Source organism: Chlamydotis macqueenii, chromosome 1 (genome assembly GCF_036417535.1).
Source record: "Chlamydotis macqueenii isolate bChlMac1 chromosome 1, bChlMac1.mat, whole genome shotgun sequence".
In the NCBI taxonomy this organism is placed as follows: Eukaryota; Metazoa; Chordata; class Aves; order Otidiformes; family Otididae; genus Chlamydotis; species Chlamydotis macqueenii.
The window spans coordinates 74307820-74321576 of record NC_141556.1 but is presented as its reverse complement, the minus strand read 5'-3'; the positions used below and the strand labels follow the sequence as shown (position 1 = coordinate 74321576).

The following is a 13757-nucleotide window of genomic DNA, read 5'->3' as shown; positions in this document are numbered from 1 at the left end:
TCAAAGACCCAAGGCAAAAATAAACATGTTCTCACATGCTGGACCCATTAGCATTTACTGAACTACACTAGACAAGTGTTTTCACTTGTTCTGTTGTCTAAACAGAACTATCAAAACACATGATTTCTCTAATGATAGGTTTACTTTTTGTTGTTGTTACCATTTTTAGATCTGCTAGCTCAAGTTCCACACTCTGCCATTCCCTTCTGGATATGCTTAAACATTTAAAGGCAATGACTGGAGTGGGATAGAAAGAATAAATCTCTCATGTGCATTTTTACTGCTTCATCCAACTGGGCATACCAAACCCTGGAGATGTTCAGCATTTGTCCATAAGGCTCAACAAGTCTGTTTGTGCTAGATGTTTGCTGGGTGCCAAGACAAAATGTTCAATTAATAATATGACCTATAAAGGAATGCCCAGATTGGTTTTGTTTCTCCTATTCCCTTCACTGTTGCAGCTTCCTGAGTTTAAAAAAAAAAATGCATCTAATTATAGGCTGATAAGTAATTCTCACTATAGCAATCTCTAGCATTTAAAAATCATGAGTCAGGCCCCAAAAATTATGATTAAGGCACAGAAATTAGGCATCTGAAAAACAACAACCCACAATGGATTTTTATTTGTCTTTTGGGACACAAGCTGCCATTCTTGTTTTCAAACCCTTCACTTTAGCTGTGAGGACTTCATTTTTCTTCCATGAAATAAAGATTATCACACATTCACTTGATTGCAGGACCTAGCACAACTATTGCAAAGGTGGGGAATTAGCAGACTTTGTAGCATTTCCCAAGCCATAACTGCCCCTAACTGCAAGCATACACAGTTCAGCATCTGTTCCTGCTTTGCTCTGAGAGAGAAGTATCCATCACCAAGCTAGGCGAAATTTCACAGGTGGAAATCCCCTGAACTACCAAGCATCAGAGCTCCAGAGTCGGGAAACAGCTGGAGGTCATGGCCCTTGGCAAAAGGTCTCCTAATACTCCTGAACTAAGGCACTCACAGTGAAAAATTTTGAACTCCTCTTCGTGTAACCAAGGAATAGTTGTGGCTCTGTGCCTGGCAAGATCATGGAGCAGATCCTCCTGGAAACTATGCCAAGGCACACAGAAAATAAGGAGGTGATTGATGACAGCCAACACAGCTTCACGAAGGGCAAATCATGCCTGACCAATTTAGTGGCCTTTTATGACAAATACAGCCTGGGCTAAGAATGGATTGCAAGCAGCCCTGAGGAGAAAGACTTGGGGGTGTTGGTGGATGAGAAGCTCAACTTGAGCTGGCAATGTGCACTCGCAGCCCAGAAAACCAACTGCATCCTGGGCTGCATCCAAAGAAGCATGGCCAGCAGGTCAAGGGAGGTGACTCTGCCCCTCTACTCCGCTCTGGTGAGACCCCACCTGGAGTACTGTGTCCAGCTTTGGAGCCCCCAGCGTAAGAAGGACATGGACCTGTTGGAGCCAGTCCAGAGGAGGGCCAGGAAGATGATGAGAGGGCTGGAGCACCTCTCCTATGAGGACAGGCTGAGAGAGTTGGGGCTGTTCAGCCTGGAGAAGCCTCCAGGGAGACCTTGTAGCAGCCTCCTAGAACCTCAAGGGGGCCCACAAGAAAACTGGGGAGGGACTTTTGACAAGGGCATGTAACAACAGGACAAGGGGTAATGGCTTTAAAATGGAAGAGGGTAGATTTAGATTAGATACAAGGAAGAAATTCTTTACTGTGAGGGTGGTGAGGCACTGGATCAGGTTGCCCAGAGAAGCTGTGGGTGCTCCATCCCTGCAAGTGTTCAAGGCCAGGTTGGATGGGGCTTTGAGCAACCTGGTCTAGCAGCAGGTGTCTCTGACGATGGCAGGGGAGTTGGAAATAGATGATCTTTAAGGTCCCTTCCAACCCAAACCATTCTACAATTCCATGAAGTATAAACTTTCTGAGAACTTATAGGTGAGCTATCTAATTTACAGATAACTCTTCAGAAGTGCAGGACAGATATGTAGACAGACTTAAGCTTCTCATCCCATCAGTATTTCTTAATTAATATTATAAAAATTACAGAGGTCTAGTAAAAAGCAAATAAAAATCAAATCCACGACATATTCCTTTCAAAGGCATTTTTCACTCAGCCTGGTTTGCAGTCATCTGCTCCAGCACGGTTCATGAACCTTCTGTGCACCCACAGATCCTTCCACTGAGGTTTTTTTTCCCCCTTCCTTGCTAGAAAGGCACTTTTCCCCTCTTTACCTGTCCAAGACATGAGTTACTTTCACTGAAGATTCTCTAATTGTTCACCTCCCTTTTAAAACTTTCTTTGTTCTGACTTTTCTGGCAATCTTGTTGCTCTGCAGAAACAGCTAGATCACACAGAAACATATAGCTTTCCACTTCTGTCTAGTGACAGGGCCCATAGATCTTGCAGCTCCCACCTTTCTCGCTCCTACCAAGCTTTCACATGACCCAGAGACTGAACACACTAAGTCAACGACTCCTACGCGTCAGGTTCACCATGAGAGAACATGAAGACCAACTGAAAAGAGGCTTCAAGAAGAAAGAGTAACAAATACTCGTGCTCAACTCTCCAACGAGCCTTATACCTCCTTTCTCTTCTTTGTCTCCTTGCCTTTCTTCAGGTCCTAATTTCCTCCCATTCCACACAAGCAGCTCTCACTGTGCTCCAGGTTGCCACTCACCAAATACCATTTCAGCCTCCAACTACTGTGACTGCAGCAGAAGCCCTGAGGAGCACCTGAGGATGACATGGAGGTGTTGCCATGGCGCTAGTGTGTAGAGGACCAAAAGGCCCCTGTGCTGTGGGGCGCGTGGGTCTAAGACACGGGGCAATGCTGTAGGGCCAAAGCACAATGCCACGTGAGGCACAGCATGAGGCATTAGGGAACACTGGTGCTAGGGGGCTGCCAACGAATGCAATGTGACGGCATGAAGCTGAGGGGTGCACTGCTGACCGACAGTGTTGCTCAGGGAGAGATGACAGAGACCAAACACTCAGGACAGATCTAGGGCGGGGAAAAACGCACGTACCAGGCAGCTGAGGAGGGCAACAACAGCAAGCAGCACACAAGCTCTACAAGGGCTATGTTCTTCCTCCCCAGACGGGGCTTTGATAGAAGGTAAGATAAATGGAAAGAACAGATAACAAAGAACAGCTAAAGGAGGACAACGGTTAAAGCAAGCAGTCACTTAGCCTTTAGAATTGAAAGTGTGGTCAAAATGAGAGAATCTGAATTTCATCAGTAGCTGAAGAGTCATTCTTTAGCTTCTATATTAACATTCAGCTCTGTGTTTTTCCCCACAAAGACAAATGTCTGATTCCACATGCATGCTTTTAAATACGAAGCCAGACAGAGCATATAACCCATTACAAATGGTAACATACCATCACTTAAATACTAGTGAGGACTTGTGACAAATGTAAGAGTGTGAAATGTAATAAAAATATTTACCCATCAGTAACTAAAAGTTTATCGACATTTAGAAAAAAGACCATGTAAGCATTGCTAACATGGCAACTCATTAGGAAAAACGAAGTAAAACTGTAAGTTACTATCCAGAAACAGGGATTCATTTCTCAAGTGAATACTATATATGGAATAAGGACTTATTCTATTCCCTTTTAAATAGCTTAACTCTTCAGTGGAAGCCACGGAAAGAAGCTAAAAATTTACACAAATGCATTAAGCACTTTACAAGTAGAAAGCTGGTACCTCCAGGTACCAGTAGCAAAAAGGACCAGTACCCACCAAACCCTCAGCACAAGTATTTGGATCATTCTTCCAGCGAACGTTCGGGTGACCTGTCACTAGCAAATAGCCCAGGTATTTCTTTGCATTAAAAATTGTACTAACAGAGGGAAAACCCACTCCATTAATCAAAATCCCTAATCTGCACAGCTGGGATGAATCTCACTACACATATTCTTGGACTGAAAATCCTTTAGAGCACAGAATGTCTCTCTGCAAGCTTACAGCAACATATAAATGATAATTTCTGTACAGACTGGCAATTATTCACAGGACTCCCTGTGGTGACCTGCACCTGAAATCCAGTTACAAGAGATAACCAGGTCATGGAGACACCATTTCCTTAACTTCCTTTATAATTCTATTTCCTTCCCTGTATAAAAATACCTAGGGAACCAGAATCAAGTCTCTAACAGTCAAAAGTAAAAAGACTCAAACATAGCTGAGTAACTTGAGAGTCTTCATCCCATTTGCCATTAAGCCTAAGTCTTAACAACTTCACCAAGAGAGGCAGGCATTGGTGAGCCTTGGATTCAGCATCACCTCCTCATTGCATATCAGAGTGATTTTTGGACTAATTCTCAACTCTTGCGGCATGTCTGAGTACTATCTATAGCAGTAGCTACTTTGTCACCCTGTGCTGGGATATATGGTACTGTGAGACCACAGTGCAAGTGGAACATCATATACACTAGACACTCCAAACATTGCGGTTCAGGGGAGACCTTATAGTGGTCTTCCAATACCTAAAGGAGGCCTACAGGAAAGAAAGGGAAAAATTCTTCAGTAGGACCTGTTGCGATAGGACAAGGGGTAATGGGTTTAAAATAGAGGGAGGTAGATTCAGACCAGACATCAGGAAAAAATTTTTTACACTGAGGGTGGTGGAACACCGGAAGAGGTTGCCCAGAGAGGTGGCAGACGCTCCATCCCTGGAAACACTCAAGGCCAGGCTGGACGAGGCTCTGAGCAACCTGATCTGGTTGGAGATCTGGTTGGGGGGTTGGGCTAGATGACCTTTAAAGGTCCCTTCCAACCCTAAGTATGCTATGATTCTGTGATTACCAGAGCGGACATTTGGCCAAGACAGAGTACACAGGGAAACATTAAAATCTCTAAAGTGGAGGAGGGAAAAAAAAGTTTTCTTTCTCTTTCATCTTTAACAGGAAATACAAAGCTGTTACTCCTCTATTACAGCATGGTCACTCCAGGCATTCCAGAAATAGGCAGAGCAAGTTTTCCCACAGGAAAGCAAGCGAAATAGCTGATCTGTTTTCCTTGTTCTCCCCTAAAATATAGGCTTGCTATATAGCAGCTTTAAAATTAAAGCTGGCTGTGCATCCTCAGAGGAGAGGAGATCTGATAAGTAGAGACTTTATCTTGCTATGACATTAAGGCAAAGTCTGCAGTTTATCTGGAAAGCCTGATAGCCAACAATTTGGCACATCAAGGATGGAAAACGACAGATGCTCCAAGCATCAGTGGGAGCCGCAGGACTCTGAAGAAGGTGACTGGCAACTCAGTAGGGGAGGGAGATAAAGGAGTAAATAATTTCATGCAAGTTCTTTACGTGTCTGCTATGGATGCTGATTGGATGATCATAAAAGGAGCCATCCAAAGAGTCTGGGGATCCCCTAAAAGCTGAGGAGGACATCTAACAGCTTAAGAATGGGAACAGAAGAAGGAAGGGTGGGGAATATAAACAACATGGTTGTTCAGGAAATGAAATGATGCTCACAGCAAACATGGAAAACAAAAAAGTTAACTATTTCTATGCAGCTGTTTCCAGTAGCTTTAGAAGCCTGATTATAGCCACATCTCCACTTGAAATGAGAATCTCTAAACCAAGAAATTCAAGAGGGTATTTTCCAGCCAGATGAAATAGCAGAAGTCAAAATAATTCAATCTGTTGATTTAATACAACAACAAACCACCCCACCACTCTGCTGGTCAGAAAATATTTTATAACAACCTAATTTCACAGCCTTCACCTTTTTCCTGAACAGAGCAATGGGAAAGTGACCCCCCAGAATCCTGATTAAAGCCAGGATGTTGTTCTCCACAGTGTAATTCCCCTTGTTAAAAATTTCAAATATCACTAAGGTTAAGGCAATAGACACAGCTTCTTCACGAAGCTCAGAGCTCCCATAATAATTACGTTACAGACAAAGACTTTGCTAGGGTTAAGCAACTTATCAGTGCCATGTCCCACCGCACCCTCTATTTATCTAATCAGTTTAGATTCCAAGACCTGGGAGAAGAATTGTCTCTGATCTCCTATATGTAAAAACTGTGACACAACAAAACCTGAATCTCCACTGAGGTTTGCAAATACTACATAATATGGATTAATGTGCTTCAGTACGCATTTAACTGCATGCAGCTATGTTAAAATGATTTAACACTAGGAGCAATCTTCTAGCATTTTGGGAACGACATGCAGCATATAGAAAAAGATTTATCTATATATATACAAAGTTCAAAAAATAAGTATTTTTTGTTGCCTAGAAAACTGGAACAATGGAAGACTGCAGCCCAAACAGCCTCCTTAGTTTGGTGAGGTTCATCCTCACTGTGGGAAGATAAATTCTAAAGGGGGAAAGACCATTCATTTTCATGCATTTACCTAGCAGGAACTAGCCTCAAAAATAGGTCTTTTTATATATGTTCTTGAACGCACGTCAAATGGGAGCAACACTCTTGGCTGCTCTGAAGATTAAAATTACAATCCCCGGTTACTATATTGTATGGACGATTCAGTGCCCATTCCATCCACGGTAAGGCAGAAAAAGGGAAAGCACAGATGTGAAAATACACACATCCAGCAGTGTCTGTGTACGTACATACCAGACTTTCGGGGCCCTAGTCAGGCAACCTAAATTCCAGTAAAGTCACTGTTCCTCCTGTTCCCCAGTGCCTGGCCCTGGGCCTTTGGATGCTCCCAGCTAACAGGAAAAGAGCCTCAAGGAGTTGGCTACACCCTCCCATAAATGCTGGCAGCACTAGCAAATTCAAAGTAAAGCAGCAATCCAAAACTTTGCAAGAGTAGATAGTAGAGACAGGGATCTTGACTGTCTGTTTCGTGAGGAAGGCGGAATCAAACTCTGTAAGAACATGCTACTTAGGGGCAAGGAAGGAGGATACCATGAGCTGGAACTCAGGAATTTAAGTCAACTTCTATCTTGCCACCACAGCCCTCATCTGCAAAGATGCCAGGAGCTAACTCAGATAACCAATTCTCATTGTTTTCCTTTGATTTAGGAATGCTTAGATATCCAAAGACAGCTAAAGACCTTGAAAATACGGAGCCAGATTTCTCTACAGCTTGCTTTCTTCATCACAGCCTCCAAATAATAAAACAGAATAAGAACATTTCTTTCCTCTCACCTTTAACCTGCTCTTCAAATTGTACCTCTTCACCAAAACAACTTCCTATCTCAGCTGGAGACAGCAAGAAACTACAAATTACAAATAACCAATTATCATCAGTGCAGTAAACACAACCAAAAAAAAAATCATTCAAAATGTTAATAACCGAGTTAAAAACACAGCCAGGCAGTAGTGACACACTCAAGAGAGCAAAATGAGCTGGATTTGGCCACTGCCAATGCACAACATTTGAGCATATCCGATGCTTTCAGGGCAGGGCCTCATGGGCCACGGAGGCAGAACTAATCTAACCCAGCATCTCCCAGTTCTAACCCTAATTCCACCCTTCAACACGTCTTGGTGAAAAAAAAAAGCAGGAATAATTCAGTATCTGATAAAGCTGTTTAAACAGGGCAATACTCTTATCTAGTCAACCTGAACAATATGAAGTTTCATCTCAGATTTGCCTTGAAATATCCCAGTAAGGATCGTAACACTCATGTAATTTGCAATGCTCACATCAAAAGAGGAGGGGAAAAAAAGCCACCTGAACTAAAGAAACTCTCGCTGAGCTGGCAATAGCATCTGTCTTACTCAGACAGGGAAGTGACCTGGAATTCTAGTTCTGTGTTAAAACAATCTAGAATGAAAAATTATTTGCACAAGGGGCTGTTCTTTGGCACCTGTGGTGACTGTAGTCTAGGTACAGACATTAACAGCTGGCAGACAGCAGCTGGCAGAGAAGGTTACGGTGGGAAGACCCCCTCCGGCATGGCACATAGCGGCAACAGCACATTATTTTTGCAAGGCACGTGAAAGCTAACACTAGAAGAGGCTTCACACAGTCTGTCCCCATTCACACTGCAAGCACCAGAGTCCACCACGTCTGAATATTTTGTCCAGTTCAGCCACTGACCCTGTTGTGTGATTTAAGGCCGGTAGCTTCTCCTCTCTGTCCCTGGCAAATGGACAAGTGGCCAAACCCAATGAAGAAGGAGTGGAGAAGCCACCTGCCAAGATAGGCATGGTCGGTTTGGCTCTAGGGACAGAGGGGACAGCACTGGGGAGCAGAGCCAGGTTGTAGCAGATGCTTTGGACTGGAGGCAGGTCACAAACGGTGAGTTCACAGTAGACATCTGCCACCAGCTCAACCAAACCACCCCCAGAATAAACCCTGGGTCTCTTCAGCACCACACAAAACTGCAGAAGCAAGAACACAACCTGAATCTCAAGGGTAGCCTTTCTGTTGCCCTGCAGACAAGACTGTCCCATCTGTTCCTGAAGAACCTCTAACCTAAGTCACTAATAGCCATTGAACACTTTCAGTGGGACAGTCAAAAAGCCCACTGCCTCCCAAAAACATACTCACTCTCCTAGAGGAGGTCCACCTCAGGCAACAAATGAAGCAGAAGTGTCAGATACAGTGCTAAGGATTTGTGGTTGTATAGAGTTTGAAAGGCAGATGAAAAGATCCAGCTCTGCCTTTAATCAACTGCAATCATTTTAAATATAATAATCCTAAAGGTATTCTTGTATGTCATTTACTTCACTAATAACAAGCAGCAATTAACAGCATTTTTGCCTAAGTAATCTAAGCAGCACTAGGCCCTTAAAAAAAAACCCAAAGCAATCTGTAAAAACAATTAGGGTGCAATAACATTAACCATCTCAGAGGATGACAAGCCATTACATTGTAAGTAAATTAGACACGTTAGCCATTAGTGACTCTAATGACGGTCTCATTCCTATTCTGACCCCTTTGTAGTTCAACATCAAGTGGTTTACCATCTGACTGACAGACTATTATTCAAGATCTGTCAGAGAGGAGATGTTTCCATAGCAGAGAGTTTGACTACCCTCAGCCACTGGTGTCTTGAAATTTAAAGGATGTTAATAGCGACAGCTTGCTAGTAGGCTGTTCTCAACTCCAAATACCTAGAATTTGAGGACTTTGAAGGAAGCTACATTGAACTGAGAAAAGGATTTGGACCAAAAGCTCTTTTAATGATCTCTGTTGTATCTTCAGGCTTTTCAGGATCTGTCCTTCCATCTAAGAACCCAGGCAGCTCTTGCAGAGACACCCACTGCACGGCTGGCAGAGGGACTCGGCACACTCATCATGCCAGGATTACTCACGGGAGCCGTGTACGCTGAGTCAAGGCTGAGAGCACGCTTTAAACACAGACCCACACCAGAGTCAAAGCCTTCACCCTGCTCATTTTGCTACTCCCACAAACCGTCCTTACTCACAGTAAGGTAACAGACACCTGAAAAGCAGCAGCCCGTGGCTATTTACACAGGTATTTATACTGGAAAACCGATTCTGCAAATCCATATTCAAACACAAAACCCTCATGCAAACCATCCCACAAGCACCAGGACAGTCTGGGTTCTTGCGCAAGCGAGAGTTTACATGGGTCAGAGCTTTACGTGCGGTTTCTGGCTGTACAGAGAGGAGGAGGAAAGAGTCGTGGAGATTGAGGAATTACCTGCACTTGGCTGCCAGAGTTCAACACAAATTATCCCAGACGTTTTCACTGACCTTGCTAAGTTACTCACTGACGTTGCCTTTGATCCAGGTACAGAAGGCAAAGGGGGAATTGCACTTTTGAGGTTTGAAAAGTATGTTTTGATCAAGTTAATTACTCAGGGACAATAATTACTTCAACAATAGGAGCCCAGTTGAGTTTATAGGAGGAGAAAGATACGAAACCATCAGATGTTTTCGCTGCGTAGCAAGAACCTGGCTATTCAAATACTTGCACAGTACCACAAATGCCACCATATTATAGAAAGCAGTAATGTGAAAGTTTGCACTTTCTCCTACAGATTTCTAGCACAGAAAAATTGAAATGTATTCTTCAAAACTGAGTAAAACCAGAATTGTTTGGTAACCCGAATGTGGCAGGAGGGCTTGGGAGAATAGCAATTAATGTCGTTCTTAAATAATAATATATTAATAATATATTAAAACCTACTTAATAGTAGGCTATTACGGAAAGCCGTATTGCTTCAAAGTGCGCATGCAGGATTTCTGTGAAGCTCTAAAACAGAGACTCGCATTCAGAGGCAGTTTCCAGTAGAAACTGAAACTTGGAGCTTTTAGAGTGCTCTTGCATAGAGACAGCAGAACCATAGCAAAGAGTGGGATATTGCTTCTGTTCATCACCTCACAGTATACAGCAGCTTACCTGACACGGACTTCAATTCATAACCTTCTACCAATATTAAGAGAAGCAAATTTATGCAGCAAAAATAGAGTTCTATGTCACAATTATTTGAATGTTATGCTATACTCACTACATATCTCCAGTGTACATCTCCTCTTTAAAACTTTATTTTTTGAAGCAGATTGATTTAAAGTTCATTGTATTTAGTGCTGCAGCAACTCATCAAGAGACACACACAAGAAACAATAGCTCCTTTTATTGCAAAAGACTTTGTTCAGTAGCATCTCTGAGATAATGACTATGTTTAGGGAGCAGAAAAACATATGGGCAAGTAGAATAGTTGACAAGCCACGCAGAGTTTTTGTTACTAAACCATGTGGTGGAAATGCTCTAAAACCTGTTTTTTAAACTGAAGCTGCAGCAGTGTTACCAGTCTTCAAACAACACTTGGTTTACAAACAGGAAAAATAATACATCAAATTATTTCCTACATCACATATCAGAGTAATATTTTAGAAATCTGGATTCATCTACCCCCAAAAATGGGAATCTGTGGTACAACAGGCTTAAGATGAATTAGTATCTGGGAAGATCAACCCAGTTTCTAGTGTTAGTGTTTTAGGAAAAGGATCCTGCATCCGCACCTTATTGCTAGGTACTGTATTAAAGGTAGGACTTCTTCCAGGCCTACCCAAGGAGATGATATTAACACATGCTTGCTTATCACCTCTCATTGCCTATATTTCCTGCAAGGTTCAGCAGCTAAAGAACGTGCTTTTGAAGAACTGTAAAGTTCCTGTTATCCCAGCAGACATGATATTAAGCGATCACATGCCAGCTCCCGTTCATGACAAACGTGAGTTGAATTGTGTTCAACAAATGCTGAAGAACATGAAATAAAGCTGTACACCACTTTAAAAAATAAATAAATAAATAAAAAGTAGTCCCTTGGCATGCGGATCTGATTCATTCTAGCATTTACTGAAGAAAGAGGGCATTTTTGCTGGCAGTCCGATTACCACTCACCCTGATCTTTCATTTGCTACTTAGAAATCAGGGAGAAAATCCAGCTTCTCTCTAGGAAAAGGAGGGAAATCGGCCTCTCTTCCAACTGCCTGTATTTTACCCAGACGTGTAAGAAATTTTCCAGCGGATGCAAATCTCCGCTGCACACGCTTTTAAGACGAGGTCATTCACAAAAATCCTCTCCGCCGCAGGGACCTGGTTCTCTCCGCCGCTCCGAGCTGTGGCACCCTGACTGCAACATCCCCTCCTCTCCTGCGCAGCTGGGAAAGGTGCAAAGGGCTCCAAGGCTTATCGCCATTTCCCAGCCACGTCAAAAGCCAAGGAAAGAGGGAAAAAAAGGTGCCTTTTCACTTGGTTTCGAGAATAAACTGCAGAGTGCCAAGGACCGGCGCGTCCGAAGTGCTCCTCAGAGCGAGGATGCTGCCAGGGATGGACATCCCCGGGAGCCTTCCCTTTCGCATCCCGGGGAGATGCAGAAGGCTCAGCTCCCTCTGGCAGCGGGCAGACCCCCACCAGCCGCGGGCGAAGGCTGCGAGCCCCCTCGCTTTGTTCAAGCGGCCGGAGCTGGGGCTGCCGGTGCGGATCTCATCCGCGAAGGCAGAAGCATCCTATTGTGTGCAAGGCAACACTGCGAAGCCTCAGAAACCTCAGCCCTTCTGGGAAAGGCGTCCAAGGTGGGCTTGATTTCCCTGCTAGGACGATAAGAAGCCTCCATCCCCCGTGCCGAGCCCCTTCTCCTCCCACCCGAAAAGTTTTGCTGGGCGAGAAGGGATGCCCCTCGCTCGCTGGGAAAGGGGAAAAAAAAAAAAAAAAAAAAGAAAAGAAAAAGAAAAAGAAAAACAGCACAAAGGGTCGGGTGGGAAAAAATAAAAGTTTGGGGCATGGTGGGGTGAGGAGGGCTCCCGCCCGCCCCTGGCCGCCCTTGGGCCGCGCCCGGCGGTACCTGAACAGGGCGGCCGCGGTCTGGTTCCTCCTCCACGCCTTGCCCTGCTGCAGCAGCACCCCCTGCACGATCTCCTTCTCGTCGGGCAGCCGGTAAACGGGGAAGACGTAGAGCCAGCAGAGGACGAAGACGCCCAGGGCGCTGGCCCCCACGGGCAGGCGGGTGCGCGGCCACTTCAGCCCCGCCGCCATCCTCTTCCTCCTCCTCCCGCAGCGCCGCCGCGCCGCCGGGCCCCGCTCCGGCATCAGGCCCGCGCCATGGGGAGGGGGCTGGGGGGCGGGCGGGGGGGGAGCGTCGGAGTCTCCCGCCGCCGGGGCCGCCCGCCTTCAGCCCCGCCGCCCGCCCCCTAAGGCCGGCGGCCCGCCCGCCCCTCGCCGCCCGCCGCCATCGCCGCCCAACCGGCCAGGGGGGAGCCCGGGTCTCCTGCCGGGGGGGCTGCTGCCGCTGCGCCGCGGCCGGCTCCTCTCTCGGCGGGGGTGGCGGCTGCCGCCCTGCCTCACGGTCATTTGGTCCCTCGCTTTCCCCGCCAGACGACGATGCTCCGCCGCTCCCCGCCTTCCTCCCCTCCCTCTCTCCCTCCTTCCCTCCGCCTCCCGCCGAGCCCTCGCTCGGTGCGGACGGCACCGGTAGATTTCCACCCCACAGCCGCCGGGGGAGGGACGGGGAACGGCGGCCGGTGAACCGGCTGCTGCGGGGCTCCTCTCCCGGCCTCACCCCACGCTTGACCCGCGGGCACCGGCCGAGCCGCAGCGGGGGGACGGCGGGAGGTCGCCCCCCCCCACACACACACCGACCCCTCGCTGTCTCCCCCGGCAGCCGCAGCGCCGCTCTCCAGCGCGCTCTGGCGGGCACCGTCCCCACGCCCGGCGGAGACCCCGGCCCTTTCCCCTTCCCCGTGTTTTCCCCTTCCTTTTCCCTTCCATCGTATCCCTGCGGGAGCGCTTGGCGCCTGGCGGGTGCCCCCTGGTTAGCCCCGGGTTCCAGTCAGGAGTGGATCAGCCGGGATCGCCTGGTCAAAGCGCATCCTATAAAAGTGGTTTTTGGATAATTTAGCAAACTGGGGTTGTACGGCAAACCTAAAAGATGAGCGGGCTCCAGCCAGCGGCACCGTTAGCAAAGCAGCAGCTCTAGGTCAGCGTGTACCCACTGGTGTGGTTGGATCTTTGAAGAAAACACACGGGGGATTTACCCTCGAGTGGGATGTGAGCAGTGGATGGGGCATCCCAGCCCAGCTGGGGCTCTCACTGAGGTGCCCAGGCAGAGAGACCACCCACAAGCCAAGAACCAGCCCACTCAGACTGCCCACCAGGAACCCCCCGCTGTGCCCCACAGGGTGAGGGGGCAGTGTGCGTTGGCCCTCAGCCCTCCGAGATCAGCAGAGAGGGTGAGATCATGTCATGCCAACAGAGCGACACCAGCCACAGAAAGCACCTTTCTACGGTCATCAGGTAGGGTGAAACACAGGAGACATGTTGGACCTCTCTCAGCAAGGATCT

General features: G+C 46.6%; 1 protein-coding gene across 1 annotated transcript in view; it reads right to left on the bottom strand.

The window, feature by feature from the left end:
- Positions 1-12506, bottom strand: part of ST8SIA1 (ST8 alpha-N-acetyl-neuraminide alpha-2,8-sialyltransferase 1) — a 130636-nt gene extending 118130 nt beyond the window's left edge. Inside the window, exon 1 of the mRNA XM_086739969.1 lies at positions 12262-12506. Coding sequence (XP_086596095.1) covers positions 12262-12506 — 245 coding nt within the window. The remainder of the gene's footprint in view (positions 1-12261) is intronic.
- Between the last annotated feature and the right edge of the window lie 1251 nt (positions 12507-13757).